General features: G+C 46.0%; 1 protein-coding gene and 1 long non-coding RNA gene across 3 annotated transcripts in view; one reads left to right on the plus strand and one right to left on the minus strand.

The window, feature by feature from the left end:
* The window catches only part of LOC129556854 (uncharacterized), a 72,565-nt gene extending 57,029 nt beyond the window's left edge, over nucleotides 1–15,536 (plus strand). Inside the window, exon 4 of the long non-coding RNA XR_016037855.1 lies at nucleotides 15,435–15,536. This is a non-coding gene — a long non-coding RNA (uncharacterized LOC129556854). The remainder of the gene's footprint in view (nucleotides 1–15,434) is intronic.
* GABBR2 (gamma-aminobutyric acid type B receptor subunit 2) overlaps nucleotides 1–27,637 on the minus strand; it is a 379,938-nt gene that overhangs the window by 33,822 nt on the left and 318,479 nt on the right. For both annotated transcript variants that reach the window (XM_055427123.2, XM_055427124.2), the window contains exon 13: nucleotides 22,708–22,830. In XM_055427123.2, coding sequence (XP_055283098.1) covers nucleotides 22,708–22,830 — 123 coding nt within the window. The remainder of the gene's footprint in view (nucleotides 1–22,707; nucleotides 22,831–27,637) is intronic.

Below are 27,637 nucleotides of genomic sequence, written 5' to 3' on the forward strand. Positions count from 1 at the left end.
GAGTCTACCCCTTGGTTTCTCCATCAGGGAAATGAGCGGTTGGTTGAGGTGATTTCTTAGGTCATTTCAAGCTCTGAAATTCTATGAGTCATGTGTTATGTTAGTCACATTAGCAAGCATCCATTACCAAGAGAGCAAAAACGACCCTCCTTGGAGGCTCCTCTTCCTCCTTGGCTGTCTTGCAGCTCTATTCCTGGCCCTGGGGTCCTCCTGGGCCCTCAGGCTGGAAACTGCAGTCCTGAGATGACCGTGCCTCCCTCATCCACATGCCCACCTGCCCCAGGCCCGTGTCTTGGGTCTCTGCCCCTCTCAGCTGGGCCGCCCTTGGCCCCAGACCGCGGGGTTTGGGCTCTCATGCCCTCAGCGCACCAGCCCCCAGCCCGTCCCTTCCTCAGAAAGGCCTGTCTCTCCCACTGCCGCTTTCCTTCTTTTCTCACATTGTTATCAAAAGCTAAATAGTACAACGAACACTTACATACTCTCCTTCAGGATTCAAAACTTTCTAACATTTGGCCATATCTGCTGACTCGCTCTCTATATATACACTGTCCCCCAAACCATTTGAAGGTAAATTTCAGGCTCCATACACTTCAGCGTGTAGTCCTATGTGACCACAGTAGTATTCTACCTACAGAAAGTAGTAATATATCCATAATATTATCTGAGAGCCAGAATGAACTTTTTTAGGAGTCCGTCACGCTGCTCCGCTGCTGAAATTCCTTTCCTGGCTCCCCACTGCCTTCAGGTTATGGTACAAGCTCCCTTCAGCTCAGGACTTACTTTCTGTTCACAGGCAGCCAGATGCAACAGATTCTTGAACTTTTCCCCAGACATACCCTCCACCTTCCTGCTCATGGATTTTCATCCTGGAACGCCCCTGCCTCCAATACTTTCTCCTCGAGGTTTTGTCTATTATGTAAAGCTCAGCTAAAATTCCACATTGTCCAAGGAATCTGCTAAGGTTTTTCTAGTTGAAACGTATCTTTCTTTTCATATTTCCATAACACATGGGAAGCTAGGCATGATGACATAGTTCAAATATGGAGGAAGGCAGAGACAAAAGAGACACAGAAATGGACTTCAACTCGGATCAAACTGTGCCTGAACTCTACATTACCACTGCGTACTCCAGCCTGAATTAACTGTAGCCAAAAGCACCCTAATGCATACTGCAGGGATTAGGGCTGACAATCCTTTAGCCTTCTAAAGCTGTGAAGCAACGGTAGAAAAATACAATGCATTATACTCCAGGTACACTGTGTGCTTCCTGTTCCCCAAGATCATTTTCCCTTCCTCCTACCCTTGCTCTGGAATGCCCTCACCGACCTTGTCCTGTCTTTAAAAAAGAAAAAACCAACAAAAAAACAAAACACTGAGGTAAAATTCAGAAAAATTGCCTACTTAACCATTTTAAAGTGTACATTTTAAAGTTTACAATGTTGTCTAACCATCAGTTCAGTTCAGTTCAGTTCAATCACTCAGTCGTGTCCGAACCATACCTACTATCTAATTTCAGATAATTCTCACCACTTCAGAAAGAAATCTCATACCCATTAGCAGTCATTCCCCCATTCCCCATCCCTAATCTAGGTTCCATCTCTATGGATTTGCCCGTTCTGGATATTTCATATAGATGGAATTGTACAATATTTGGCCTTTCGGCATCTGGCTTCTTTCACTGAACATTATATTTTCAAAGTTCATCTATGCTGTAGCATGCATTCTTATTTATGGCCGAATAATATTCTATTGTATGGATATACCAAATTTTATTTATCCATTCATCAGTTGATATAGACATTTGGATTGTTTCCACTTTTCTGGGCTGTTATACATTATGATGCTGTATTTGAATATATATTTTCATTTCTCTGGAGTGTATACCTAGGAATGGAATTACTGGGTCACATAGTAACTTTAATTTTTTGAGGAACTGCCAGACTGTTCACACAGCTCCTGTTTTCTCTGTCTAAAACCTACTGTTCTTTCAAGAATTAGAAGGAAAAAGTACCTCCTCTTTCATGAAACATTTTTCAAGGCAGGATGACTAACCACTTCCTCTGTGCTCCCCCAGGGCTGGAGGCTAAGCTATCCCAGCACTTAACACCTGCAGTGACATTCTCCATTTATACACCTGTCCTTCCTGGACTGGGGGAGTCCTAAGAGCAGGGATTATACCTTAGCCATGGCTGTGATGCCAGCATGTGCCTCACAGTGAATGCCCAGTAATGTGAGTTTGGCCAGTGAATGAACAGCATATGTCTCTCGAGTATCCTCATGGTACCCAGCCTAGCTTACAAGGGCTTCTTCATCACAGAGGGTGGGCTGTGCTGAGCGCCTCCCGGATGTGGGAATGAGATCATGAGGGCGGAGCAGGGGGTGTGGACACATGAAAAGGCACGTGGAGGGGGAGTGGGAGTATGAGTGTGGATGCAGTTCTCCAACGCTCGCCTGAGTTCAGAGACTGCCATGGAACCAGCTGAATGAGACTGATCCAACTGGCTTATCCTAGAAGAGGGAAGACAACACAGGGGGATGAAAGGCCGTGAGGATGCCCAATGATCAGGGAGGCGCTTGAGATAATCACAGTGACAGGCCTAGAACTGGGGCAGAGCTCTGCTCCCCAGGAGGCAGCTTCCCATCCATCATCTCATCGGAGAGTCAGCATGGGGAATGGAAGGAGCCTGCCTTTTGGGAGCAGTGGCCTGGCTGAATGCCTCTGAACCCCACTTGCTACCTGTGTGGTCCAGAGCCCATCAGTTCAGTTCAGTCACTCAGTCATGTCGGACTCTTTGTGACCCCACAGACTGCAGCACACCAGGCCTCCCTGTCCATCACCAACTCCCAGAGCTTGCTCAAACTCAGGTCCATCGAGTCAGTGATGCCATCCAACCATCTCATCCTCTGTCATCTCCTTCTCCTCCTGCTTTCAGTCTTTCCCAGCATCAGGGTCTTTTCAAATGAGCCAGTTCTTTGCATCAGGTGACTTAAGTACTGGAGTTTCAGCTTCAGCATCCGTTCTTCCAATGAACATTCAGGACTGATTTCCTTTAGGATTGACTGGTTTGATCTTCATGCAGTCCCAGGGACTCTCAAGAGTCTTCTCCAACACCACAGTTCAAAAGCATCAATTCTTTGGCACTCAGCCTTCTTTGTGGTCCAACTCTCACAGCCATATATGACTACTGGAAAAGCCATAGCTTTGACTAGACAGACCTTTGTTGGTAAAGGAATGTCTCTAGAAATGCATTCAAAGTAGAATCATGCATTTAAAGGTGTAGATCTACTCCATAGGCAGCAGCACTGCTCAAGACCTCCCTGGGAGGCAGGCCGAGCTATCATGTTACTTTCCCTATAAAGGCAGGAAGTTCTGAGTCAGGGGGTGGGAATAAAAGTCACAATGATGGGTCTCCTGGGTGTCAGGCTTAGTGCTAGGCTCTTGAACACATGACTCCAGTCAGTGCTTATGGTAAACCTGTAAGGGAGGAGCATATATTTCCTTATGGCCACTAAGGCTCAGAGATGGTGAGTCACTCCACACAAGGTCACACAGCTAGAAGGTGGCAGAATATGGATCCAACCTTGAATCATAGTGTTTAAAGCTACCTTGTTATTCCTCCAAAGCCCACAGTGCAGGAGCCTGGGTTGTTGAATGCATTCCATTTCCTTAGTATGTGAATTCATTTTCAGAAGGCTGCCATATATATTTAATAATTGGTATGACCATATAATCTCTTGTCAGCCAGCTTCCTTTCTGCTGCAGGACGCAGATAAGAAAGAAAGAGCAGAGTGGATGTGGGAAAACCCTGCACACCTGTTGGCAGATTTCACTCTGGCCCAGAGTAACCTTCTTGATTTAATTCCCCAAGACTTCTATGTCTGAATCATGTAGGAAAATGACTTCTTGGATGAAATATTAAAAGGCCACACGTGGATGTTCACAGTCTCCCTCTGACAGCTCTGGCGATAATGGCTCAGAGGGAGAAGCGGGCTCTGCAGCCTGCATCTGGGAGTCAGACTCGAGTCCTCTGAGATTCCTAAGCCAGGAACATGCTGGGCTGGGCTCAGGGGGACAGTGACAAGGAGCCAGGCACAGGAAAGTGGTAGGATGAGGGACTAGCTCTGAGGGGGTTCAGGGCAGGGCTGCTAGAAGCAGGCGATAGACAATGCTTCATCTAATACCTCACCTTCACTGACTGGTTTCAATATGCTGGGCACACGCATGCGCTTCGTAGGCACACTGTCCCTTTTAATCCCAACCCCAAACCTTATGAGGTGGGACCCATATTATGCATGAAGAAACCGTGGCCCTCAGAAGTTGCCATTGATTCTGCTAGTTTCCTAGGGTTGCCACAGAAATCTCCATAAACTGGGTGGCTTAAAAGGAATAGAAATTTATTCTTGCACAGATCTGGAAGCGAGAAGCCTAAAGGTGCTGGCAAAGCTCCGCACCCTCTGGAGGCTCCTGGGGAGAATCCAGGGCCTCGCTTCACTTCTGGTGCCCCCAGCATTCCTTGGCTTATGGCCGCATCTCTCCTGTCTCTGCTTCCAACTTCGTATGGCCTTCTCCTCTGTGTCCTCTCCTCTTCTGCTTCTTTTAATGACACTGTAATTGGATTTAGGACCAATCTGGGTAATCCAGGATGACATCATTTTAAGATTTTTAGTATAATTGTATCTGCAAAGACCCCCCTTCTAAATAAGGTTGCATTCCTGGGTAAGGATGCTGATATATCTTTTGTGGGTCACAATTCAACCCACAACACTTACCTAACTTCACACAGTAAATGGCTGAGCTGGGATCTGAAGTTTAGCCTAACTCCACAGTTCATCTGGTTGACCACTGTGGGCTAAAACTGTGTACTTGCCTGCTGTGTGACTGTGGCCATGCTATTCAACCCCTCTGTGCCTCAGTTTCCTCACCTGCAGACTGGGGTAATAGACGATAATGGTAATAATTCATGAGGTCGTTGTGAGGATAAATGAGTTGATAAAAGAAAGCACATTCAGAAAACGAAGATCATGGCATCTGGTCCCATCACTTCTTGGGAAATAGATGGGGAAACAGTGGAAACCGTGTCAGACTTTATTTTTTTGGGCTCCAAAATCACTGCAGATGCTGATTGCAGCCATGAAATTAAAAGACGCTTACTCCTTGGAAGGGAAGTTATGACCAGCCTAGATAGCATATTAAAAAGCAGAGACATTACTTTGCCAACCAAGGTCCATCTAGTCAAGGCTGTGGTTTTTCCCGTGGTCATGTATGGATGTGAGAGTTGGACTGTGAAGAAAGCTGATCGCCGAAGAATTGATGCTTTTGAACTGTGGTGCTAGAGAAGACTCTTGAGAGTCCCTTGGACTGCAAGGAGATCCAACCAGTCCATTCTAGAGGAGATCAATCCTGGGTGTTCGTTGGAAGGACTTATGCTAAAGCTGAAACTCCAATACTTTGGCCACCTCGACGAGCTGACTCACTGGAAAAGAGTCTGATGCTGGGAGCAATTGGGGGTAGGAGGAGACGGGGACGACAGAGAATGAGGTGGTTGGATGGCATCACCGACTCGATGGACATGAGTTTGGGTGAACTCCGGGAGTTGGTGATGGACAGGGAGGCCTGGCGTGCTGTGGTTCATGGGGTTGCTAAGAGTCGGACACGACTGAGCGACTGAACTGAACTGAACTGAAAAGAAAGCACTTGGAACAATGTCTCGCACAAAGTATGAACTCAACAAAAGTTGCTGCTATTATTACTTTTGCTATGGTTCCTATAAAGACAATGCAGCTTTGCTGGCATCCTGGATGGAGGCTGAGCAGACCTGCTACTGAGGATGAGGCTGGACCTGGAAGCAATGCTCTCAGATCTGAATTTGCTGGGTTTGAACATCTGCTCACAAGTGCTTCATTCTTAATGAAACATCAACCAGATAAACCAGATGAGAGACTTAAATATCTATAAGACAGCACTCTGCACAATGGATTATAATAATTTTCAAAGCATCAATGAAGGGAATGTTTCTTTAAAACAAAACCAAGTAGAACATAGAACCAATGCAAAAAGAAGCAGGAAGTATGAATAGACCAACAGATCAATCCCAGCAGAATCAATCCTGAATCATCTAATACCACCTGGCCCAGGCTGGGTGTGTTTCCAACATCTAGGTCTTCTCAGGCCAGTCATTTCATCTCTCTAGCCTATTTCCTCATCTCCAAAACAGCAGTGTCAAGGTGCTTTGTAAACTGTGCCTGCAGTAGAAATGTGAGGCACTCTTATTATTACAGTATGTATTTGCCAGTGTGGGACAGATGGGGCCCTGGGGTTAGGGACCCAGTCCAGAAAAGGGCAGAGGGTGGGTGGGCTGGGCACTGAGAATTGAGATGACAATGCTATTGTCCCCTGAGCCCTTAGGAGGGACCAACATGTTGTGTCTGTGTCTTCCGAACTGAACTGAGCATCTTTGGGTCATGTTAAGTGTTCCATCCTATGTCAAGGTCAGAGTGACCCAGTATTTGAAGTTTAACCCACTGTCTCTTTAGGGAGACACTCCCAGCCAAACAGTGGTAGAAATAATGAACATCCCACCAAGTGGCTGACGGTTCTATTTCAGAGAATTGTGGGTGCCGAGGTGCCTGGACACTCCAGTTCCCTTATTCCTTGCTTCCCTGTCGGTTTCTGTGGTTGATGGCTTCCTGCAGCTGCAGGCCAGGTGTTTTTTTAACCTGCCTAAAGTTCTGGTCTGCAACTTCTCACCCTCTCTCAACTGCAATGAAAAAATGCTACAGAAAACAGAAATCTCACAGTTTTTCCTTCTTTCCTATCCCTTGCTCTCTGTCTTTCATGAGGGAAACAAATGTTCAAATGATGATTTTGGACTTTCAGGAAAATGTGAACGTGGAGGGACTCATTCAGGTCTGTGGGGTCTGCACATGTGAACCTTCCCAAGTGGCCCCCCTCCAACTCAGTCTGCATTTTCTTTGTCCCCATCATGGTCTCTAGCTGGGGGTTGGAGGGAGGCTTGGTAGGGGGCCTGGGGGACTGGAGTTCAGGGTTCTTGGACTCAGATTTTTCTTCCCTTCTCTTTTAGCCTTAAATGTACCGTCCTGGGTCTGTTCTAACTCCGGTATCCAAAGTGCAGTCCTGGGCCCTTCCTAGAGGTTGGTGAGGGTCTGGGTTCAGAAAGTTACAACCCTGGCTGCACACTAGAACCCATGGCAATTTCTAAAAGATCCCAATGACCAGGCCTCTTTCTAAACCAATTAAATCAGAATTAATGGCGTGTGTGGCATAAGTACCAGTACTGTGAAAAAGATTTTTTCTGGGGTGATGTGGCCAGGATTGAAAACTACAAATCTACCCTCTTTTATGTAAATAACTCTTACAGCTCAACAATTAAAGGATAAATAATTCAATTACAAGGAATGGGCAAAGGACTTAGGTAGACATTTCTCCTAAGAAGATGATACAAATGGCCAAAAAGCACATGAAAAGTTGCGTAACGTCATTAGTCATTCAATAGTGAGTCTCACCAAAACCACAATGAGATACCACTTCACACCTGGTAGGATGACTATAATCAAACATGCAGTTAAATAACAAGTGTTGGCAACAATATGGAGGCCCTGGAACCCTCATGCATTGGTGGTGGGAATGTAAAATGGTGCAGCCACTGTGGCATGGTCTAGTAATTCCTAAAAATGCTAGAGTTACCATATGACACAACAATACTACTTCTATATATATGTGTGTGTACCTATACACATATATGCATATGTATACACACACATACACACACACATACCATCGTGGTTATCTGGGTCATTAAGATTTTTTTGTATAGTTCTGTGTATTCTTGCCACTTCTTAATATCTTCTGCTTCTGTTAGGTCCATACCGTTTCTATCCTTTATTGTGCTGATCTTTACATGAAATGTTCCCTTGGTATCTCTAATTTTCATGACGAGATCTCTAGTCTTTCCCATTCTATTGTTTTCCTCTATTTCTTTGATCACTAACAAAGGCTTTCTTATCTCTCCTTGCTATTCTTTGGAACTCTGCATTCATATGGGTATATCTTTCCTTTTCTCCTTTGCCTTTAGCTTCTCTTCTTTTCTCTGCTATTTGTAAGGCCTCCTCAGACAACCATTTTGCTTTTTTCCATTTCTTTTTCTTGGGGTGGTATTGATCACTGCCTCCTGTACAATGTCGTGAACCTCTGTGCACAGTTCTTCAGGCACTCTGTCTATCATATCTAATCCCTTGAATCTATTTGTCACTTCCACTGTATAATCATAAGGGATTTGATTTAGGTCATATCTAAATGGTCCAGTGGTTTCCCCTACTTTCTTCAATTTAAGTCTGAATTTGGCAATAAGGAGCTCATGATCTGAGCCAGTCAGCTCCCAGTCTTGTTTTTGCTGACTGCATAGAGCTTCTCCATCTTTGGCTGCAAAGAATATAATCAATCTGATTTCTGTATTGACCATCTGATGATGTCCACGTGTAGAGTCGTCTCTTGTGTTGTTGGAAGAGGGTGTTTGCTATGACCAGTGTATTCTCTTGGCAAAATTCTGTTAGCCTTTGCCCTGTTTCATTTTGTACTCCAAGGCCAAACTTGCCTGTTACTCGAGGTTATCTCTTGACTTCCTACTTTGGCATTCCAGTCCTTTATGATGAAAACAGCATCTTTTTTTGGTGTTAGTTCTAGAAGGTCTTGTAGGTCACCATAAAACCGTTCAACTTCAACTTATTTGGCATTAGTGGTTTGGGACATAGAATTGGATTACTGATATTGCAGACATCCTGGAAAGAAAAATCAAGTGGGCCTTAGGAAGCATCACTATGAACAAAGCTAGTGGAGGTGATGGAATCCCAGTTGAGCTATTACAAATCCTAAAAGTTAATGCTGTTAAAGTGCTGCATTCAATATGCCAGCAAATTTGGAAAACTCAGCAGTGGCCACAGGACTGGAAAAGGTCAGTTTTCATTCCAATCCCAAAGAAAGGCAATGCCAAAGAATGCTCAAACTACCGCACAATTGCACTCATCTCACACGCTAGTAAAGTCATGCTCAAAATTCTCCAAACCAGGCTTCAACAGTACAAGAACCAAGAAATTTCAGATGTTCAAGCTGGATTTAGAAAAGGTAGAGGAACCAGAGATCAAATTGCCAACATCTGCTGGATCATCGAAAAAGCAAGAGAGTTCCAGAAAAACATCTGCTTCTGCTTTATTGACTATGCCAAAGCCTTTGATTGTGTGGATCACCACAAGCTGTGGAAAACTCTTAAAGAGATGGGAATACCAGACCACCTGACCTGCCTCCTGAGAAATTTGTATGCAGGTCAGGAAGCAACAGTTAGAACCAGACGTGGAAAAACGTACTGGTTCCAAATTGGGAAAGGAGTACGTCAAGGTTGTATATTGTCACCCTGTTTATTTAACTTCTATGCAGGGTACATCATGCAAAATTCTGGGCTAGATGAAGCAGAAGCTGGAATCAAGATTGCTAGGAGAAATATTAATAACCTCAGATATGCAGATATCACCCTTATGGCAGGAAGTGAAAAGGAACTAAAGAGCTTCTTGATGAAAGTGAAAGAGGACACTGAAAAAGTTGGCTTAGATCTCAACATTCAAAAAACTAAGATCATGGCATCCGGTCACATTACTTCATGGCAAATAGATGGGGTAACAATGGAAACAATTACAGACTTTCTTGGGCTCCAAAAGCACTGCAGATGATGACCGCAGCCATGAAATTAAAAGATGCTTGCTCCTTGAAAGAAAAGCTATGTAAAACCTAGATAGCATATTAAAAAGCAGAGACATTACTTTGCCAACAAAGGTCCATCTACTCAAAGCTATGGTTTTTCCAATAGTCATATATGGATGTGAGAGTTGGACTATAAAGAAAGGTGAGCGCCAAGGAATTGATGCTTTTGAACTGTGGTGTTGGAGAAGACTCTTGAGAGTCCCTGGGACTGCAAGGAGATCCAACCAGTCCATCCTAAAGGAAATCAGTCCTGAATATTCATTGGAAGGATTGATGCTGAAGCTGAAACTCCAATACTTTGGCCACCTGATGCGAAGAACTGACTCATTTGAAAAGTCCCTGATGCTGGGAAAGATTGAAGGCAGGAGGAGAAGGAGATGACAGAGGATGAGATGGTTGGATGGCATCACCGACTTGATGGACCTGAGTTTGAGCAAGCTCCGGGAGTTGGTGATGGACAGGGAGGCCTGGTGTGCTGCAGTCCATGGGGTTGCAAAGAGTTGGACAAGATTGAGCCAGTAAACTGAACTGATACTCACATATACACACAAGTACATACCCAAGAGAAGTAAAAATATGTGGTCACATAAAAACTTCTACATAACTGCTCATGGCAGCATTACACAAAATAGTCAAAAAGTGGAAACTACCCAAATATCCATCAACTGATAAATGGACAAATGAAACGTGGAATATCCATATAGGGGAATAGCACTTAGCCATAAAAAGGAATAAAGCACTTATACATGCTACAACATAGAAGAGCCTTAAAAACACTATGCTAAGTAAAGAAGCCACATACAAAAAGTCACATATTATTGTATGATTCTATTGGTATGAAACTACCAGCATCAGCAAATCCACAGAGCCATGAAGTAGATCAGTGGTTGCCCAGGACTGGACAGGAGGAGAAATACAAGGTGATGGGTAAAAAGAATAGGGTTTCCTTTCGGGGTGATGAAGGTTTTCTGGAAGTAGATAGTGAGGATGGTTGTACAACTTGATGAATGTACTGGGTGGCATCATCGACTCCATGGCCATGGGTTTGGGTGGACTCTGGGAGTTGGTGATGGACAGGGAGGCCTGGTTTGCTGCAGTTCATGGGGGTGGCAAAGAGTCGGACACGACTGCGCGACTGACCTGAACTGAAAACCACTGCAGTATATATTTTAAAACTAAACTTTATGGTACGTGAATTATATCTAAAATAAGATATCTGCCATGCAGAATGGCTTGGAAAGGGCTCCAAGTGGCAGCAGGCCTGCTTAGAAAGTGGTGGTCAGAGCAATAAACCACTTAGTGACCTGAACGATGATGGGTCCTGGCTCACTGTCCCTGTTGTGCAGCGTCAGCTGCAGCTCTGCCTCACAGCGCCCCCTCTGGGCTGGGAGACGATGGTACTTTGGACCTCAGTGTAAGGACTGAAGTGGTGGGTTGGGATAGCATTTGGTAGTAGAGTATGCAGGACTGGCACAGGACTTCTCAGAGAATATCCTCAGTTCAGTTCAGTTCAGTTCAGTCGCTCAGTCATGTCCGACTCTCCGCGACCCCATGAATCAAGCACGCCAGGCCTCCCTGTCCATCACCAACTCCCGGAGTTCACTCAAACTCATGTCCATCGAGTCGGTGATGCCATCCAGCCATCTCATTCTCCGTCGTCCCCTTCTCCTCCCGCCCCCAACCTTTCCCAGCATCAGAGTCTTTTCCAGTGAGTCAACTCGTCGCATGAGGTGGCCAAAGTATTGCAGTTTCAGCTTTAGCATCAGTCCCTCCAATGAACATCCAGGATTGATCTCCTCTAGAATGGACTGGTTGGATCTCCTTGCAGTATAAGGAGAATATCCTACTGACCTCATAATAAGATTGCCCTAAGACTGGCTTCATTCAATTGTTCAACTAGTATTTATTGAGTGTGATCTATGTGCCAGGCATCTTTGCAGGTACTGGGGATACAGCAGTGAATACACAATTTTGCCTCCTCCCTTTTCTCATGGAGTTCACATTCTAGTGGAGGGTGGGCAGCTGTGACAGTGATGGGAAGTGGACGGGAGGCCCCATAGTAGTCATTACGGCTGAACATCAATACCGATTCCTTTCTCTCCTGGGTGCATAGTAGGTCTGTTTTTCTTGCCCTGCTGAACCCAGGCATGGAGAATTAACATGTTAGGGTGAATGAAATATGAGTGGAAGTGACATGTGACAGTTTGGAATGGAAACTCTTGCCATGCATTCTTTCCCTTTGCCACAATAACCATCCTAGAAGGTGCCCCACCAGCTGTGTCCTGGGGTGAGGATGCTGAGGGTGGAGGCTACAGTTGATTCTCTATGAACAAGTGCTGTGATGAACAAAACCTAGCATACCCAGTTCTCTTTCACTTTTCACCCTCTGAGGGACATTACATCCAAAACCAATCCTGGCTCAAATTTTAGAAAAGCAAGCCCAGTATCTCAGCACATAAGGCAAACATAAAACCAGGAATTTGGAGACATGTGTCATGGAGAAGATGACAGCCCATCCTGTGTCCATCTCATCTTGCCCATCAGACTGTGCAGACCACCTGGGAGCCTGAGCATGGCACAAAACAGAACTCCCATCAATGATGAAGGAGCAACCGGATGACACACCATTTACAAAGAGGTGGACTGGTTGGAATTCCCCCACAAAACAGAGGCAATGTCTCCATGTTGCCACAGCCCATGTTTCTGACAACATGGACATGGCGGGAACTGTATTTAAAGGCTGTCTTTGCTCAAGAACTGGAATGTCTTTACTAAGTGATCAGAAGATGCCAGTATGGCAGATAATTTGCCAGCTGTTTTGCCCCATGGCACTTGGGAATTCCTAGTACACAGCCCACAGCCTGCAGAGCACCTGGACAGGTAGAGACCAGAGGATTTCTCACCACAGGGCCTTCCCCTGGTGCAGTGTGTTCGCATCTTTAGCTTTGGGTCCTGAGGGGCCTCAGCAGCCCAGGTACCTCCTGAAGACACTGGGGAAGCCAATAAGGAAGCTGAAACAAACTGCAGTCTCCCATGGACCCAAGATGCCTTCTGAGTAGAGATGATCCAGAAACCCAGCTGTGGGTTTTGGGCAGAGTGGCCTGTCCATAGCCGGGGCCCACAGTGCCAACGGCAGCTGGAGCTGAGCCAGGATTCCTGCCAGAAGGAAAATGTCTGCGGGCATCCTTACAATGTCTCTCTGGCATATCTTTCCAATTAAATCTTGCCTAGTGTTCTCATTTTAATAACTTCATCTGGAACTTACACCTTGTCTCCTCTCCCAAAGGACCTGAGGTAGCACACAATAAAAGCCCAAACACAACAGGACAGTTAAAAATAAAGACGAACGATCAGAAGGCGAGATAATCCTTCAGGTTATGACGGCTGAGTGTTGAATTTGGCTCCAACTTTCTGGCAGCCAAGGTTAAACAGAAAACAGAGTGGCTTATTCAGTTAGGATTGCTTGATCAAAGGAAGGAAGTAGATGCAAGTTCATGCCGGGGCGGGGTGGGGGTGGGGTCGGGGTGCCCATTTCCTGGCACTTTCGTGAGGATCTATCCTGTGGATCTTTATCTCTGGGGCATTAAGTCACACACTGAACAACAGTCTTTTATAGAAAATGCTGAATCATTCTTCAATTGGCAGCTTTAGCTTCGTAAGTGGGCCCTTGATAAAAGGTGAGAGTGTAATATTAAATTAAATTGCAACTCGGCAAAGACATTTCTTGGAGAAGTCGGCTTAATGGGCCCAGACAGATGGGGTGAATTCGGACATATGGAGGCACAGGGAGAGAGTTCCAGGTGGAGGGAACAATTTATTCAGTAAATATTTACTGAGTACTTACTGCGAGCTAGGCCCTGCCAGTGGGTGCTGGGGACACACAGATGGCCTTGGCCTCTGAGGAGGTCACAGACTAGGAGGGGCCAGGTGCACAGACAGATAATTACGTATTGTGACCAGATGAGGGGCCAGCAGGGTGAGGCGGGGGCCCAGACAGTGGCATCCAGGGCAGCCTGCTCTTCCAAAGGCTCCTGGAGAAGAGGCTTCTGACCGCCTCTTGAAAGTCAAGTAGGAATTTTTAGCATGGAGATGGCATATCGGGGTGGGAAGGAGGGTGTCCTGGGCAGAGGGCAACAGGTACATGGGCATGGAGGGGGAGAGAGTGGGACCTTTTGGAGAAGTGCCAGTATTAAGGGGAGCTGAGCACAGGCGCTGAGGGAGGCAGTGGGGCAGGGGGTGGAATTGAGGCCTGATCACTGAGGGCCTCCTGACCTGCTAAGAAGTGAGCTCACCCTCTGGTCGACGGTGGGGGGAGGATTTAAATAGCAGAATGACACGGTCAGGACGTCAGATGGTGTAGCCCCTCTCCTGGAAGGGGTTAGGGTGCTGGGGTGCTCTCAGTGAGTGGACCCACCCAAGGTCCAGCTGAGTCCCATGACCCTGGCTGGGATGAGGTTTGCCTCAGGTGGGGCCTGAGCAGGGCCATCCAGAACCCATGGATGGCTTGCGATGAGAGACCTGTCCTGCTGTTCAGGGCTGGCAGCGATGACCCACTGGTTAGAATGTGACCTTGGCATTGAAGCCTTGGGCCACCAGGATGCCCAGGGGCAGCCCATAGAGCAGGGTGCACCCTGCACACCCCTCACCATTCTCATATTTCTTATTTCAACATGAACAGTGTGAGATAGAGCTTGGACAAGCTTTATGAAGATACCAGATGTTTCTGAAAGTGTCTGCTTTAGGATTGGATTTTTTTTTTTTTCAGTGCAACTATAGAGGGAGGCAGAAGATAAGAGTTAAAATTATTTAAAACTCTTATGTATTTGCCTCTTCCAATATCTGTTTCCATAGAAACGTAACTGGAATAAGACACCAGTTTCAGCGCCAAGTGCAGCCCATGACTTCCAAAGCCCCCATCTGCTTCCATCAAAAAGCATGGCCAAAGCACAAAATTTGGAGGGAAGTTTGAAACACTCCTCTGGCCCACAGTGCCCTTTACTCCGTTACTGTCCGGATGGCCAGAAAGCCACAGAGCCCAGAACCTAGGTGGTTCCTGGGGTAGACTGCCTGGCAGCCTGTGCCACCAGCCTGTTGCCATTTCTATGAGTGAACATCACACACGTGGCTCCCATGGGTGACCATCTGCACGTGATTCCATCTCTGCTGCCACCTGTCTGGGAAGCAGATGGGAGGAGCTCAGGGAACACAAGGTACCCTGGGGATGCTGCTTGAGCGGCTACTGGGGCTTCAACGCTGGTGGTCTTTAGTGCTGTCGGCCTTTAGAGGTCATCTCCTCTCCCTTTCAAAACCCCTTCAGAGCAGCCAGGTGGAGGCATAGGCAGTGGCCCTGTAGAGAAGGAAGGCTTGGAAAAAAGCCGACAACCCTTCCATCTAGATTCACAGGCTGTCTTCACACCATCCTTACACACTGCTTTCACTATGGGGGAAATGATCTCAGATTATTTTCCTTAAAAGAAAAAAAATTCCACATGGGTGTGTGTGTGCACACACACAGTGTCAGTTCTTGGTTTTCATCTTACTTGATCTAAAACCAGCATTTGACATGCTTCATCAAAACTTCCTTCTTGAAGCATTTTCTTCATTTGGTTTCCTAGACACCAGACTCATCTGATTTTCTTCCTGTCTCTATGGTTTCTCCTTCTAGGTCTCCTTCGCTGTTAACCTCCTGCTTCCCAGATCTCCAAACACTGGGGTGACTGAGGGTCTGTCCTTGGTCCCCTTCTTGTCTCCATCTATGTGCTCCCGCCCCGGCCCTGGTGATCTCATGTAAGGCTTTGTGTCATCTGTATGTTGACAGCATCCAAGTTCCCCTCTCTAGCTCACATTCTCCCTGAACACCACACCCATATGTCCAACACCTACTCACCATCACCACTAGTAGAGTAGGTAGACAAAAAAGGAGAGTTGTCCCCTTTTTTCCAAGAATACAAATTGTATTTTAAAAATCGTTTTAACATATTTGGCAGATCTGTCCACACCTGCTACATTTGAAATATGGAGACAGCCAATCTTCCCATCAGACTCCACAAAGCAGAGGATATAAGGGGCGAGGGGCCACGCAGGAGCTCCGAGGGCTGGGACAAGCCATCAAGGTGCAGGGAGCCCGCTAGCCCTTGTCTTGGTTGGAAGCCTTTGTCTCTGGAGACCTCTCCTTCCTTCTTCAAACACCTCCCATGCAGGGACAGCTTTCTCTCCCTTGCCCCCATCTCTGGGGAGCTCTCTCTCCTGGCTACCCCCTTCCTTAGTGATCACCAGGCCAGAGTCCCCTTGCCTGACCTCCTCCTGTTTCCATCATTGCTTAGTGATTCCTTGGGCGCTAGTCAGGATGTCTTCACTCTGACTGACCCATTCCCTGGGTGACCACACTCACTCGGCCCCATATCTCCCATGCTCAGCGTGTTGACCACCCCTCTCCCAAATCCCTATCTACTGGAAAAACTGCTCCCTGTGCTCTAGGACCCTGCATCTTCTTCTGAGGCCCCCTGCCCAGAAAGGAACCCCTCACATTCCCTCCAGAAACTGCTCCTCATTCTGTACCCGACCTCCGTGATGAGGTCCAGTGTCCACCACCCAGTCAGAGGTCTGGGCACTGCCCTTGCTGCCTCCCTGTCCTTCCCCCTTAGAGTTGATCAATCACTAAACCCTGTCACATCTGCTTCTGTAATGTCTCTCAAATCTACCCACTTCTCTCTGTTCCCACTGCAACTGCCCTGCTTTAGATCTCCATCAGCTCCTGCTTGGATTACTGCAAAAACTCTGAGCCATTTCGGCCCTTTGGCCTCACCCCTTCATCTGTTCTCATCCTGCAGCCAGGAAATCTGATCGTGTCACTCCCTGATTAAATGTCTTTAATTTTGAATTTTAAACTCCTCTGCTTAGCAAACAAGGTCCCTAATGACCCAGGCTCCACCTGTGTCATCATTTGTCCTCCCTGTCAGCTCCTGAAAGGCACCCTCAACTTTGGACAGCAGAACCATATTGTATATATTTTTAAACCACTTAGAGAAAATGATAAACTAACATCAAGTTTAATGTTGAAAAGCTAGGTGCTTTCCCTCTAAGATCAGAAAGCAGGCAAGGCTGTCCTTTTTCACATTCCTGATCAACATTGTACTGGGAATGCTAGCTGACACAGAAATAAGACAAAAAAGGAAACAGAAGGTATACGAATTGGGAAGGAAAAAAAAATTGTCCATTTTGTTGATGACATGATTATGTAGAAATTCCTAAAGAATTAAAAAAAAAAAAAACACTCCTGGAACTAACAAGCCCTTGTAGCAAGGGTATATGACTCAAAAGACTTTGTAAGATGCAAAAGTCAGTTGCTTTCCTATACAATGAGCAATTGATTTGAAATTTAAAAATATACCATTTATATTAGCACTGAAAACAAAGTAAAATACTTAGGTATAAATCTAACAGAAAATGTATACATTTATGAGGAAATCTATAAAATTCTGACAAAAGAAATCAATGTAGATCAAAATAAAAAGCTATTCCATGTTCATGAACAGAGACGCAATATTGTCAAGATATTAGTTTTTTCCAACTTGATCAATAACCCAAACAAAATCCCAGCAAGTTACTTTGTGGATATTAACAAACTAATTCTAATATTTACACGAAAACACAAAGACCCAGAATAGCCAACACTATACTGAAGAGTAAAAGTCAGAGAACCGATACTATTCAACTTATTTGACTTATTAGGACTTGGTGGTTTCACTGCTACTACCCAGGGTTCAATCCCTGGTTGGGGAACTAAGATCCTGCAAGCTGTGAGACATGGCCAAAAAACAATAACAAAAATCTAAAATATACTAAAGAATTCTTAAAACCCTAATCAAAAAGTGCATAAGAGATCTAAACATATACCTCACCAAAGGGAAAATATAAGTGGCAAATAAGCATACGAAAAGATGTTTCACATCATATGTCATTAGGGAACTGTTCATTAAAACAACAATGTGGCACCACTACACACATTACAATGGCTAAAATCCAAAATACTGACAACACCAAATGCTGACAAGGATGGAGCAACAGACACTCCTACTCGTTGCTGATGTGAACGCAAAAGTCACTGTCACAAGATAGTTTGGCAAAGCTAAACATAATCTTAGAATATGATCTAGCAATCTTGCTTCTAGGTGTTTATCCAAATTAGTTGAAAACTTATGTCCATATAAAACTCTAAACAAAAATACTTATAGCAGCTTTATTCCAAACTTGGACGCAACCAAGATGTCCTTCAGTGGGCAAATAAACTGGTATATCCATACAACAGAATACTACTCAGTGATAAGAAATGAGCTATCAAATCATGAAAAAACACGGAGGAATCTCAAATGCATGTTGTTAAGTGAAAGAAGCCAGTTTAAGAATGTTACATCATGTATGATTTCAACTATATGACATTCTGGAGAAGGCAAAGTCATGCAGACAGTGAAAGGTCAGTGGTTGCCAAGGGTTGGTAAAGCACAGAGGGTATTTCAGACGGTGATACTGTTCTGTGTAACACTGTAATGGTGGATACACAACTTTATGCATTTGGCAAAGCCTACAGAATGTACGGGGCTTCCCTGGTAGCTCAGCTGGTAAAGAATCCACCTGCAATTGCAGGAAACCCTGGTTCGATTCCTGGGTCAGGAAGTTCCCCTAAAGAAGGGATAGGCTACCCACTCCAGTATTCTTGGGTTTCCCTAGTGGCTCAGATGGTAAAGAATCCACCTGAAATGTGGGAGACCTGGGTTCAGTCCCTGGGTTGGGATGATCCCCTGGAGGTGGGCATGGTAACCCACTCCAGTATTCTTGGCCGGAGAATTCTATGGACAGAGGAGCCTGGTGGGCTCAGTCCGTGGGGTCCCAAAGAGTCAGACATGACTGAGCGACTAAGCACAGGACACAGAATGTACAACATGAAGAGTGAATTCTATGTAAACTATGGACTCCAGCGAATAATAATGTATTAGTATTGGTTCATCAATTGTAACGAATATACCACATAGTGCAAGGTGTTAATAGTGGGGGAAACTATGGTGTTTGGGGGAGGACATACCTGGAACTCTCTATACTTTCCATTACATTTTTCTATAAACCTAGTAAGTATAAAAACTTTTTGAAACTGTTAAACATCATGTATTTAGAATAATATCTAGCACATGACAAGTATTATAGCAATCTTTATTACATACAAATGAATAAATGTGGAGCTGGGAAGCCCCCAGTAGGACTCCAGAATCAGTTTCATTCCCCCTACATTTGCACTGAGAGAACCTCTTCCACAAGTTATTCCAGAACTCTTCTGTTATTCTCGAGCCTGTCACCCTGCTTATTTGCTTCCAGCTGCTACCAGAATCTATGCAGTCTAAAGTGACTGTGCTTATCTGCATGTGTACTGTCTGCCCCCAACTAGCCTGTGGCCCCATGAGCTCAAGGTCACACTACGGTGTTCACCCCTGTCTCCCAGGGAGGTGAGGTCTCAGTTCAGGAGGGTGATCTGCAAAGCCCTGTCCTGCAGATGTGGGCAGCCCCGCAGGGCTAGGCAGGGCAGAGCTGCACACAGCAGGGGTGAACCAGACATGCTGAGTGTCCCAAGAGGAACACCTAGATGCTGGGGACAGGATTGGGGAAAAGCAGGGGCTTAAATCTGGTGGAGCTCAGGAACACATCAGCTAACACAGGGGCCTGGAACTGAAGTTCATTTACTTGTCAGAGAAGGTTCTGGAAGAAGGGGACAGCACAGACAAAGGCTTGAAAGTGCAACACAGAGCACGGCCTGGAGTTGGACTCCTGAGGTGTTCAGAGGATCCAGGGAGGCCAAAGGCATCCGAGGTCGGTATGGTCTGAGGACAGGAGAGAACAGACCACAGAGCTCTTTCATCACTTCACCCACAAGCATAAACTTTCTCTCTCCCTGGGGGTTCTGGGGAAAACAGCCCCTTGAGGAGAATTAGGACCCTCAGTCCCTGGGCACACTGTTCAGTCATCCTGTTGAGTCTGACAGAGGAGGGTCTGAGGGAAATCAACCGACCGCTTGGCGATGTTTGGTGGGAAAATGACAATAAACCGACAGGACTGTGGGTCGACAAATCAAAGGTTCTGGTGCCATGGCAACAGAATGACAGGGCAACCCTAAAATTAGAGGAGAAAAGAGGATCAAGCCAGGCAAGGTTTGGAGAGAAATCTCAGCAGATACTTAAAGAGAAACACAGAGAAAGGGTACCGGGGCCTTGATCCAGGGATGTGGCCAGACCCCCTTCAGAAGTCTAGAGGCCACTGGCAGGACCCCTCCTTCCCAGGCTCTTCTACACAGAGAAGCACTTCCTTGGCACCCAGCAGCTCCTCAGTTTGAGAGCCATTCCCTGGAAGGTCTGGAATGGGCTCGGCCTCTAGGCACAGAGCCATGGAGAGAAGCAGTGCTTACCACAGAAAAGAAGGAAGGAAGGTGATGTGAGTGATGGTAAACTGTCACTCACACTAACGGCCTGCACAAGATCCATCTCCTGCAAATGGTCCAAGGGGACAGTCTTCCTGGATTTATTTCTGGAGTCAGCTTATTCAGCTGACTCTAACCCTGCAGCCTCTCCCATCACAGCCAGATCCTGGGGACCCTGTTGCGTCTCAGCCCTCACCTTAACCCTGAGCGAAGGTGGCATCGCCCTGCCTTGCCGGCTGTCATTGGGTTCAACACCAAGCCATCGAGGTCTGTTCTCTGCTCACCTGCCCCAGCTCCAGGTCTTCCCACGGGCTCTGCCTTGCTATTTCTGTTACCTAATTTTAGGCTTTATCTGCAGAATGTGAAAACACTTCTTTGCCCAACCCACTTCACAGACCAGTCAACAGTCTATGACAACACCTGAAAACTACAAAGCACTGTCATATATTGAAAGACAGGATGGGGAAGTGGGTAAGGCAATAGTTGGTGGTGTTGCCAGTAAACTGCAAGGTGATCTTTGTGTGTCAGTTGCTCAGTCCTGTCCAACTCTTTGCAACCCCGTGGACTGTAGCCTGCCAGGCTCCTCTGTCCATGGAATTCTCCAGGCAAGAATCCTGGAGTGGGTTGCCATTTTCTTTTCTAGGGGATCTTCCCAACCCAGGGATAGAAACCGGGTCTCCCGCATTGCAGGCAGATTCTTTTACCTTCTGAGACACCTTAAGTGCCTTATATAATCTCTCTGGGTTTCTGTTTGCTCATCATTAAAATGGGAATTCAGGATAGGACCTATTCCACAGAGTTACTGTGACAATTCAGGGAAATTGACACACACCTCTAGCTACTAGCATCATCATTATCATTACTCTTATTAGCATTACTGCTTATGATTATCATCTTTCTAGCCAGGGGGCCCAGTTAGCCAATAACAGCTCTTCCTCCTGTTCACAACCTGTCTGGATTTCCAAATCCTAGCGGTGGGTGGTGAATTCCCCTGGGATGGAGTTGGGGGCAGGGCCATTCCTTTGTCAATTGTGCAGACAAGTGATGACCAGACATCGCCTCCCCTCCAGCCACAGCCTGTCTGCCGGAGGGGCCTCAGCTGAGTTCCCGCCCCCTCGGTCCACGAGCACAGCCAGCACAGGTCTGTCCTCTGCCGAGTCTGGCTCTGCCTGTCTGGAGTCCTGCTTCCTCCCAGGATGGACACTTAAGGCAGTGAGATGAAGGCTGCTGCTGCTGCTGCTAAGTCGCTTCAGTCGTGTCCGACTCTGTGCGACCCCATAGACGGCAGCCGACCAGGCTCCGCTGTCCCTGGGATTCTCCAGGCAAGAACACTGGAGTGGGTTGCCATTTCCTTCTCCAATGTGTGAAAGTGAAAAGTGAAAGTGAAGTCGCTCAGTCGTGTCCGACTAGTAGCGACCCCATGGACTGCAGCCCACCAGGCTCCTCTGTCCATGCGATTTTCTAGGCAAGAGTACTGGAGTGGCTTGCCATTGCCACACAGCCCTAAATCCTTCCCCTAAATCCATGTTGTCAGGAAACGGCATTCTCTGCCACTGCTCCGACTGTATAACTTCTTAACTAGGCTCAGTGAACCCTCTGCCTGTCTCCAGACAAATGAAGCTGGGCAACTTACTTGCTAGAAAACCTTCTTGTCCAGAAGGATAAACACCTATGTCCTCAATGTATAATAATAACTGTTTCCAGTTTTAGTTTTAAAATTCACACTAAATCCCACAAAAAGATTTCCCTAATAATGCAGTGAGAGCACTAGAGAAAACTCGTTTTCTCAATAGAATCTGCTAACCTATAGGGAAATCAGATAGTAAAGCCACAGCCTTCAAGCTGGCTCTTTCCAACAAAGGCGTCTTTAACTCTTCTGAGAGAAAGTCATCACTACAACTTCCTTAATTGTGAACTTCCCTAACTGGAGCATCCTAGGAAGACCAATGTGAGTTAAGAGCAAGGCCAAATGTAAGACTACTAAAATATATATTTAACAGTACTTTCATGTAAGGTTCTCCTTTTTGACAAGACATCACTTTGAAGATTCTCTAGCAACTAGAAGGAGCTATCAGTGCTTATTCCCTAACAGCAGTCCTGAGGGAACTCACTTTAAAGGAGAGATTAAAAAAGCAATGTAATTTCTTGACTGAAGCATCATATAAATGGGGGCTTCTACAATGTGTAAAGAATACACTGGTTTAAACGAACCAAACTTTCTCCTTAATTCTGCATATAGTAATACATCTAGGCAAACTCACCATCTTTTCCCAGGAGTGACGACCTTATATTTGGCCTTCCTGAGTAATACAGATCTCAAGAGAAAGGAACAGAAATAAGGAGATGTTCCTGATAGGGATCGTGGGTCCACACAGAGCTATGATGAGTCCTCGTAATCACCTTGATTTCTTCTTAAGAAGCACACCTGGGGCAGCTGGGGTGATGTACTGCCTCCCTCTGGCTGGTGCCGGGCGCTTACCTCCATGCTGTACCTCTCCACCGTCCTTCTCAGGGGGTCTACAGCCTGCCAGCAGATCAGGATGCACAGGTCAATCAGCAGCATGCCCCCGACGATCACAAGCAGTTTCTGGTCCTTAATGATCTGCAAAGAGGGCCGGGGCAGAAGGGACGTAAGAGGGCTTCCCAGACAGCAGGCAAGGGGCCGGGTCAGGTGGGTGAGTGAATGGCTCTACCTGAAAATTCCCCCGGGCTCCCCATCACCCACGGGGTAAATCCAGACAAGCTCCCTTGCTTGGCATTCAAGGCCTTTCATGAGCTTGGCTTATCCACACCCCAGACACATACATACACTGAGTTAAGTCTGACGACTCTCAGGCTCTGGCCCTGCTGTGATTTTTTTACCCCAGGCCTTCATGGGAGCTGGTTCTTTTGTCTAAAACACTCTGTTCTATGTGACAGACTGCTAAAATCCTTAGAGACTCAGATGCACTGTCGCCTCCTCCATGAAGCCTCCCTAACTCCCACAGCAGAACTAATTACTCCCACAGCATTTTGTTCCCATACTTAATTATACTTAATAAGTTCAATACTTATTATTATGACTAGTAATAGTAGTAACTACAAGAAGGAGAATAAATACAAATGCTGCCATTTAGTGAACACTGTGCCTGCCTTGAGGTTGATTGTTTTATATATATCATCTTATATAAGGGCAGATACTGTTATTATTCCCATTTTTCAGCTGAAGAAACTGAGGCTAACACTGGGGGCTAAGTAACTTGCTCAGTGGAAGAGAGCTACTAGGAGGTAAAGCCTGCAAGCTCCTCCCATCTCGAGAAAGCACACCCTCAGACATTTATAGTACCTACCAGATGTTACAGTGACCAGGTGCTGTATTAAGTTGTATACAGTCTACCCTCCTCAGTAAACTGGGGAACCCCAGACAGAAGGGAAGCCTGTTCTATTTATTTGTTTACCTTCAGCACCTAGCAGGGCCTGGCATGCAGTTAGTACTTAAAAGTTTGATGGATTGAATTGTGATGAAGGAATACATAAAGAAGAAATATAACTCCTGCCCCACTTTGCAGCTGGGGATGTCTTTATTACACTGTGAAGTTCCCACCCCACTTTATGTCCATTTGATGGGGACTGGCCTGGGGACAAATGCTGTCAGGGGCAAAGCTAACCTGTATTTCACTCAGTGGGTATTTATGTGCCCTTGCCCCCCCTCCCCTACCCCTGCCCCAATGCCAAATAAAAGGTAACGTGATGAAGTAGTTCTGGAAAAGACTACAGAAAAATAAACAACAAAACTGAAGTAGAAGCTTAAGAAATATCACCAGGTCTGGCTTTTAATGATTAAAGCCATCCTTAAAGGAGAAATAAAAACTCAAGAGGCCTCTGTGGCTAAACTGTGAAAAGAACAAGAGAGTATTGCTGAGTTAAGGCCAAAGAGATCAAATCCACCAAAACCACTTGACCCGGGGGTGGGGCGCTGACCAAGTCCCATCATCTGAGATTTTACAGAAACATTCAGGAAACCCCTGATAGCTTTAGAAACCTGGGTTGACCCTTGCCCTCAGGGGAACCAGGTCATACCCTGTTAGCCTTGCGAAATCAGGGCGAAAGGAAGAAATGCCTGAGGAACTTAGGGCAGGCTAGAAGGGGGCTCCCTACTTGATGCTCACCCAGCTTCCCTGACTTCCTCCCTCGTTTTTCAGCTTTCTCTTCGAAAGCTGCACAAACTCTCCTCTGTTACATCCATGCACACTGACGCCATGAAACTCGGTTCTCTCTCTGAGGCTGCGAGGCTACTAGTGGCCCGTCCTCGCCGAATGAGAGACTGGGAGTGAAGGCAGGAACAATCAAACATCACGTTCTGGAGTCAGATCTGCGTCTGTCTTACTAACTCGCGTCCTTGGTAAGTTTCCTAACCCGTCGGAGCCAGCTTCCTCATCTACACAACAGGGGATGATGACCACACAAATTGATAGATTACCATAGTCTGGTCGACTTCACTTTCACTTTTCACTTTCATGCATTGGAGAAGGAAATGGCAGCCCACTCCAGTGTTTTTGCCTGGAGAATCCCAGGGACAGGGGAGCCTGGGCTGCCGTCTGTGGGGTTGCACAGAGTTGGACATGACTGAAGCGACTTAGCAGCAGCAGCATAGTCTGGTTTATAGTTCAATAGATCAATAGATGTCAGCTATTATTATTAAATGTTACTTCCCATGGTTTTTCAGGGCACAGATCAGCAAAGTATGAATTTGGCCCACTGTTTGTCTTTGTAAATAGTTTTATTGGAACACAGTCACAGCCATGCCTTTATGTGTTTGTCTCTGGCTGGTAATGGCAAGCCACTCCAGTACAATTGCCTAGAAAATCCCATGGATGGAGGAGCCTGGTAGGCTGCAGTCCGTGGGGTCGCTAAGGGTCGGACACGACTGAGCGACTTCACTTTCACTTTTCACTTTCACACATTGGAGAAGGAAATGGCAACCCACTCCAGTGTTCTTGCCTGGAGAATCCCAGGGACGGGGGAGCCTGGTGGGCTTCCGTCTATGGGGTCACGCAGAGTCGGACACGACTGAAGTGACTTAGCAGCAGCAGCAGCTTTTGTTCTACAACAGCAGAGTTAAGTGGCTGCGTTAGAGACTGTATGGCCTGCAAAGCCAAACATATTTACTATCTGACTTTTTACAGGAAAAGTTGGCTGACATCTTCTTTGAGAAAATGCCATTTCTTTATTTCTTCAAAAGACTTCAGATATTTTGACTTGATTCAGATTGGTCTTCCACTAGGCTCAGCTCATTGCCTACTTCCAGGGACACCATTCCAGAGGGAACAGAGCATGGATGGTGCCCCTGGGTTGTACAACCAGTGGCCCTGCCTTCCTGCCATCACTCAGATGACAGATACTCTCCTGGCATTTTCTTGAAGCTGAGCCTGGGTGAAATTCTGAGCCTGATGGTATTATTTACAACAGTATCAAGTTATATATGTAGTAAACTCTTTGTCTTCCAAAAAACATCTGGCTTCAAAACAAGAGATCTCATCTCTGAGTTACTGCTCTAGTCTCCATGTTTCCACTTGGTCCTAGTAAGAATAAGAGGCAGAATAAAGATGGTGGTAGTGAGGCTTCTCAATTCAAGATTTTACGATTGATATCTAGGGAAAAAAAGGTTACATACAATAAAAATACTGAATTTAGAAGCATTAAGTCACCACATGTCAATACTTCCTTTAGCAGGCTTTGTTTCACTTAATGTCTTTAAAAACATAGCCATATTGGGTAAAGTTTGTATTTGTGTGTGTTTGGGGAAGGCATGACACCGTGGGTAGAGGGAGGACAGAAAAGGATAAGAAGACTGAAAAAAAGTGTTAGACTACATTTACAAATTTAATTAAATCTTGTATATGTGTCAGTAAAAAAAATTAAGGGGCTCACTTTTAAAAAGTCTAAACTTAAAAAAAAAACCCAAGAAAATACAAAACAATGACAATAAAAACTGACCTTATGGCTCCATAAAAGGTTGGAAACATGGAGAATTCAATCCTAGTTTTGCCCTGTGACTGCCACAACCCTTTCAAAGCGATCTGGTTCCTGACTTGAGATTTTGATCTGTGAAAGGTAAGCATTCCTTTTCTATACTCTTAACCTCCTCTAATTTGACTGATAGATGATACTCAGCTTTAGTGCCACAAGGCTGTTACTGGAATAACTAGAAAGCCTAGAGCAAAAAATGTCTCACATTGGAAAGGTGTGTTCATCTGGCTTAAATCATTTTCGCAACAGACTAAACTGGTGACTGAATCTTGTACTCAAAACCTTTGACAGTGTCTCAGACAGACACCCCTCTCTGGACACCTGCCTGGCTCTCACTTTGCCCAACCCCTGGGGGGTGCAGCAAGTCCCCTTGTCCCAGGCAGCATAGCAGGCTGTGGCCACATCACAATGCCAGCTTCCATGGAGTTTTCAGACAAGTCAACTCCTGAAGTCTTCCCTGGCATGTTCTGTCAATTGTTGCCAGACAATCTGAGTGTTCTTGCTTAGTGATCACATGAGTATTAGAAAACAAAGGCTAGTTCTTTATTACCAATAATAATATGCATGAATCACATATTGACACAAAGGAACCAATACTGATTCTTCAAAACCTTCACGGACTTTTCATAAATGACAGAGCCACAGAGCGGGAGGGGCCCCAGAAGTCACCTGTGCCTGTCAAACTTTGGCTTGCATCAGCTTTGCTGAGAGGGCAGGGAAACACATATTCCCGGGCTGCAGGAACCTGGTTCTTAGGGCTGGGGTGGGGCCCAAGAAACTGCATTTCTAACAAGCTCCCAGGTGATGCCAACTTATACTCTGGGTAACCTTGGTCTAGACAGAAACCCAGGCTGTATATTAGTACAACTTGGGGAAGTCTAGTAACTCCTACTGGTCAGCTCCAGCCCAGGAAGTATGGGCTGGGTTACTTCTTATAGTTTTCAAAAGCTCCCATTTGCTTTTCATGTGCAGTCAGCTCTGAGAAGGATCAGGTGACCAGGCTCCTCATCTTACAGACAGAAGGATGTGTCACAAATGCTCCTGAGGCCCAGTGAAAGGCCTTTCAGGTGAGCACAGGCAGTGGGTGGCAAAGCCAAGCTCTTTTCTCCCTCCAAATGCAGCCTGTAGTTTTCCCAAGATGGTCTGGTAAGGGGGGGGCTGGGAACAGAGAACGAGGCTACAGTTCCCCTCCCCCATCTGGAGAGCAGTTCCTAGAATAGCCCTGGTGGTGAAGGGGCAGGTGGTGGGGCTGACACCTGAGAGGTACCGCTGGGCAGAGACAGAATCACAGCTCAGGAGACAATACCATTTCAGTGCACGCCCATTCCACAGACAAGGAAACAGAGGCCCTGAGAGACGAAGTGCATGTGTATTAGTCACTCAGTCGTGTCCAACTCTTT

This window comes from Moschus berezovskii, chromosome 7 (assembly GCF_049115385.1).
Source record: "Moschus berezovskii isolate FMDL1 chromosome 7, NW_MosBer_1.0, whole genome shotgun sequence".
Taxonomy (NCBI): Eukaryota; Metazoa; Chordata; class Mammalia; order Artiodactyla; family Moschidae; genus Moschus; species Moschus berezovskii.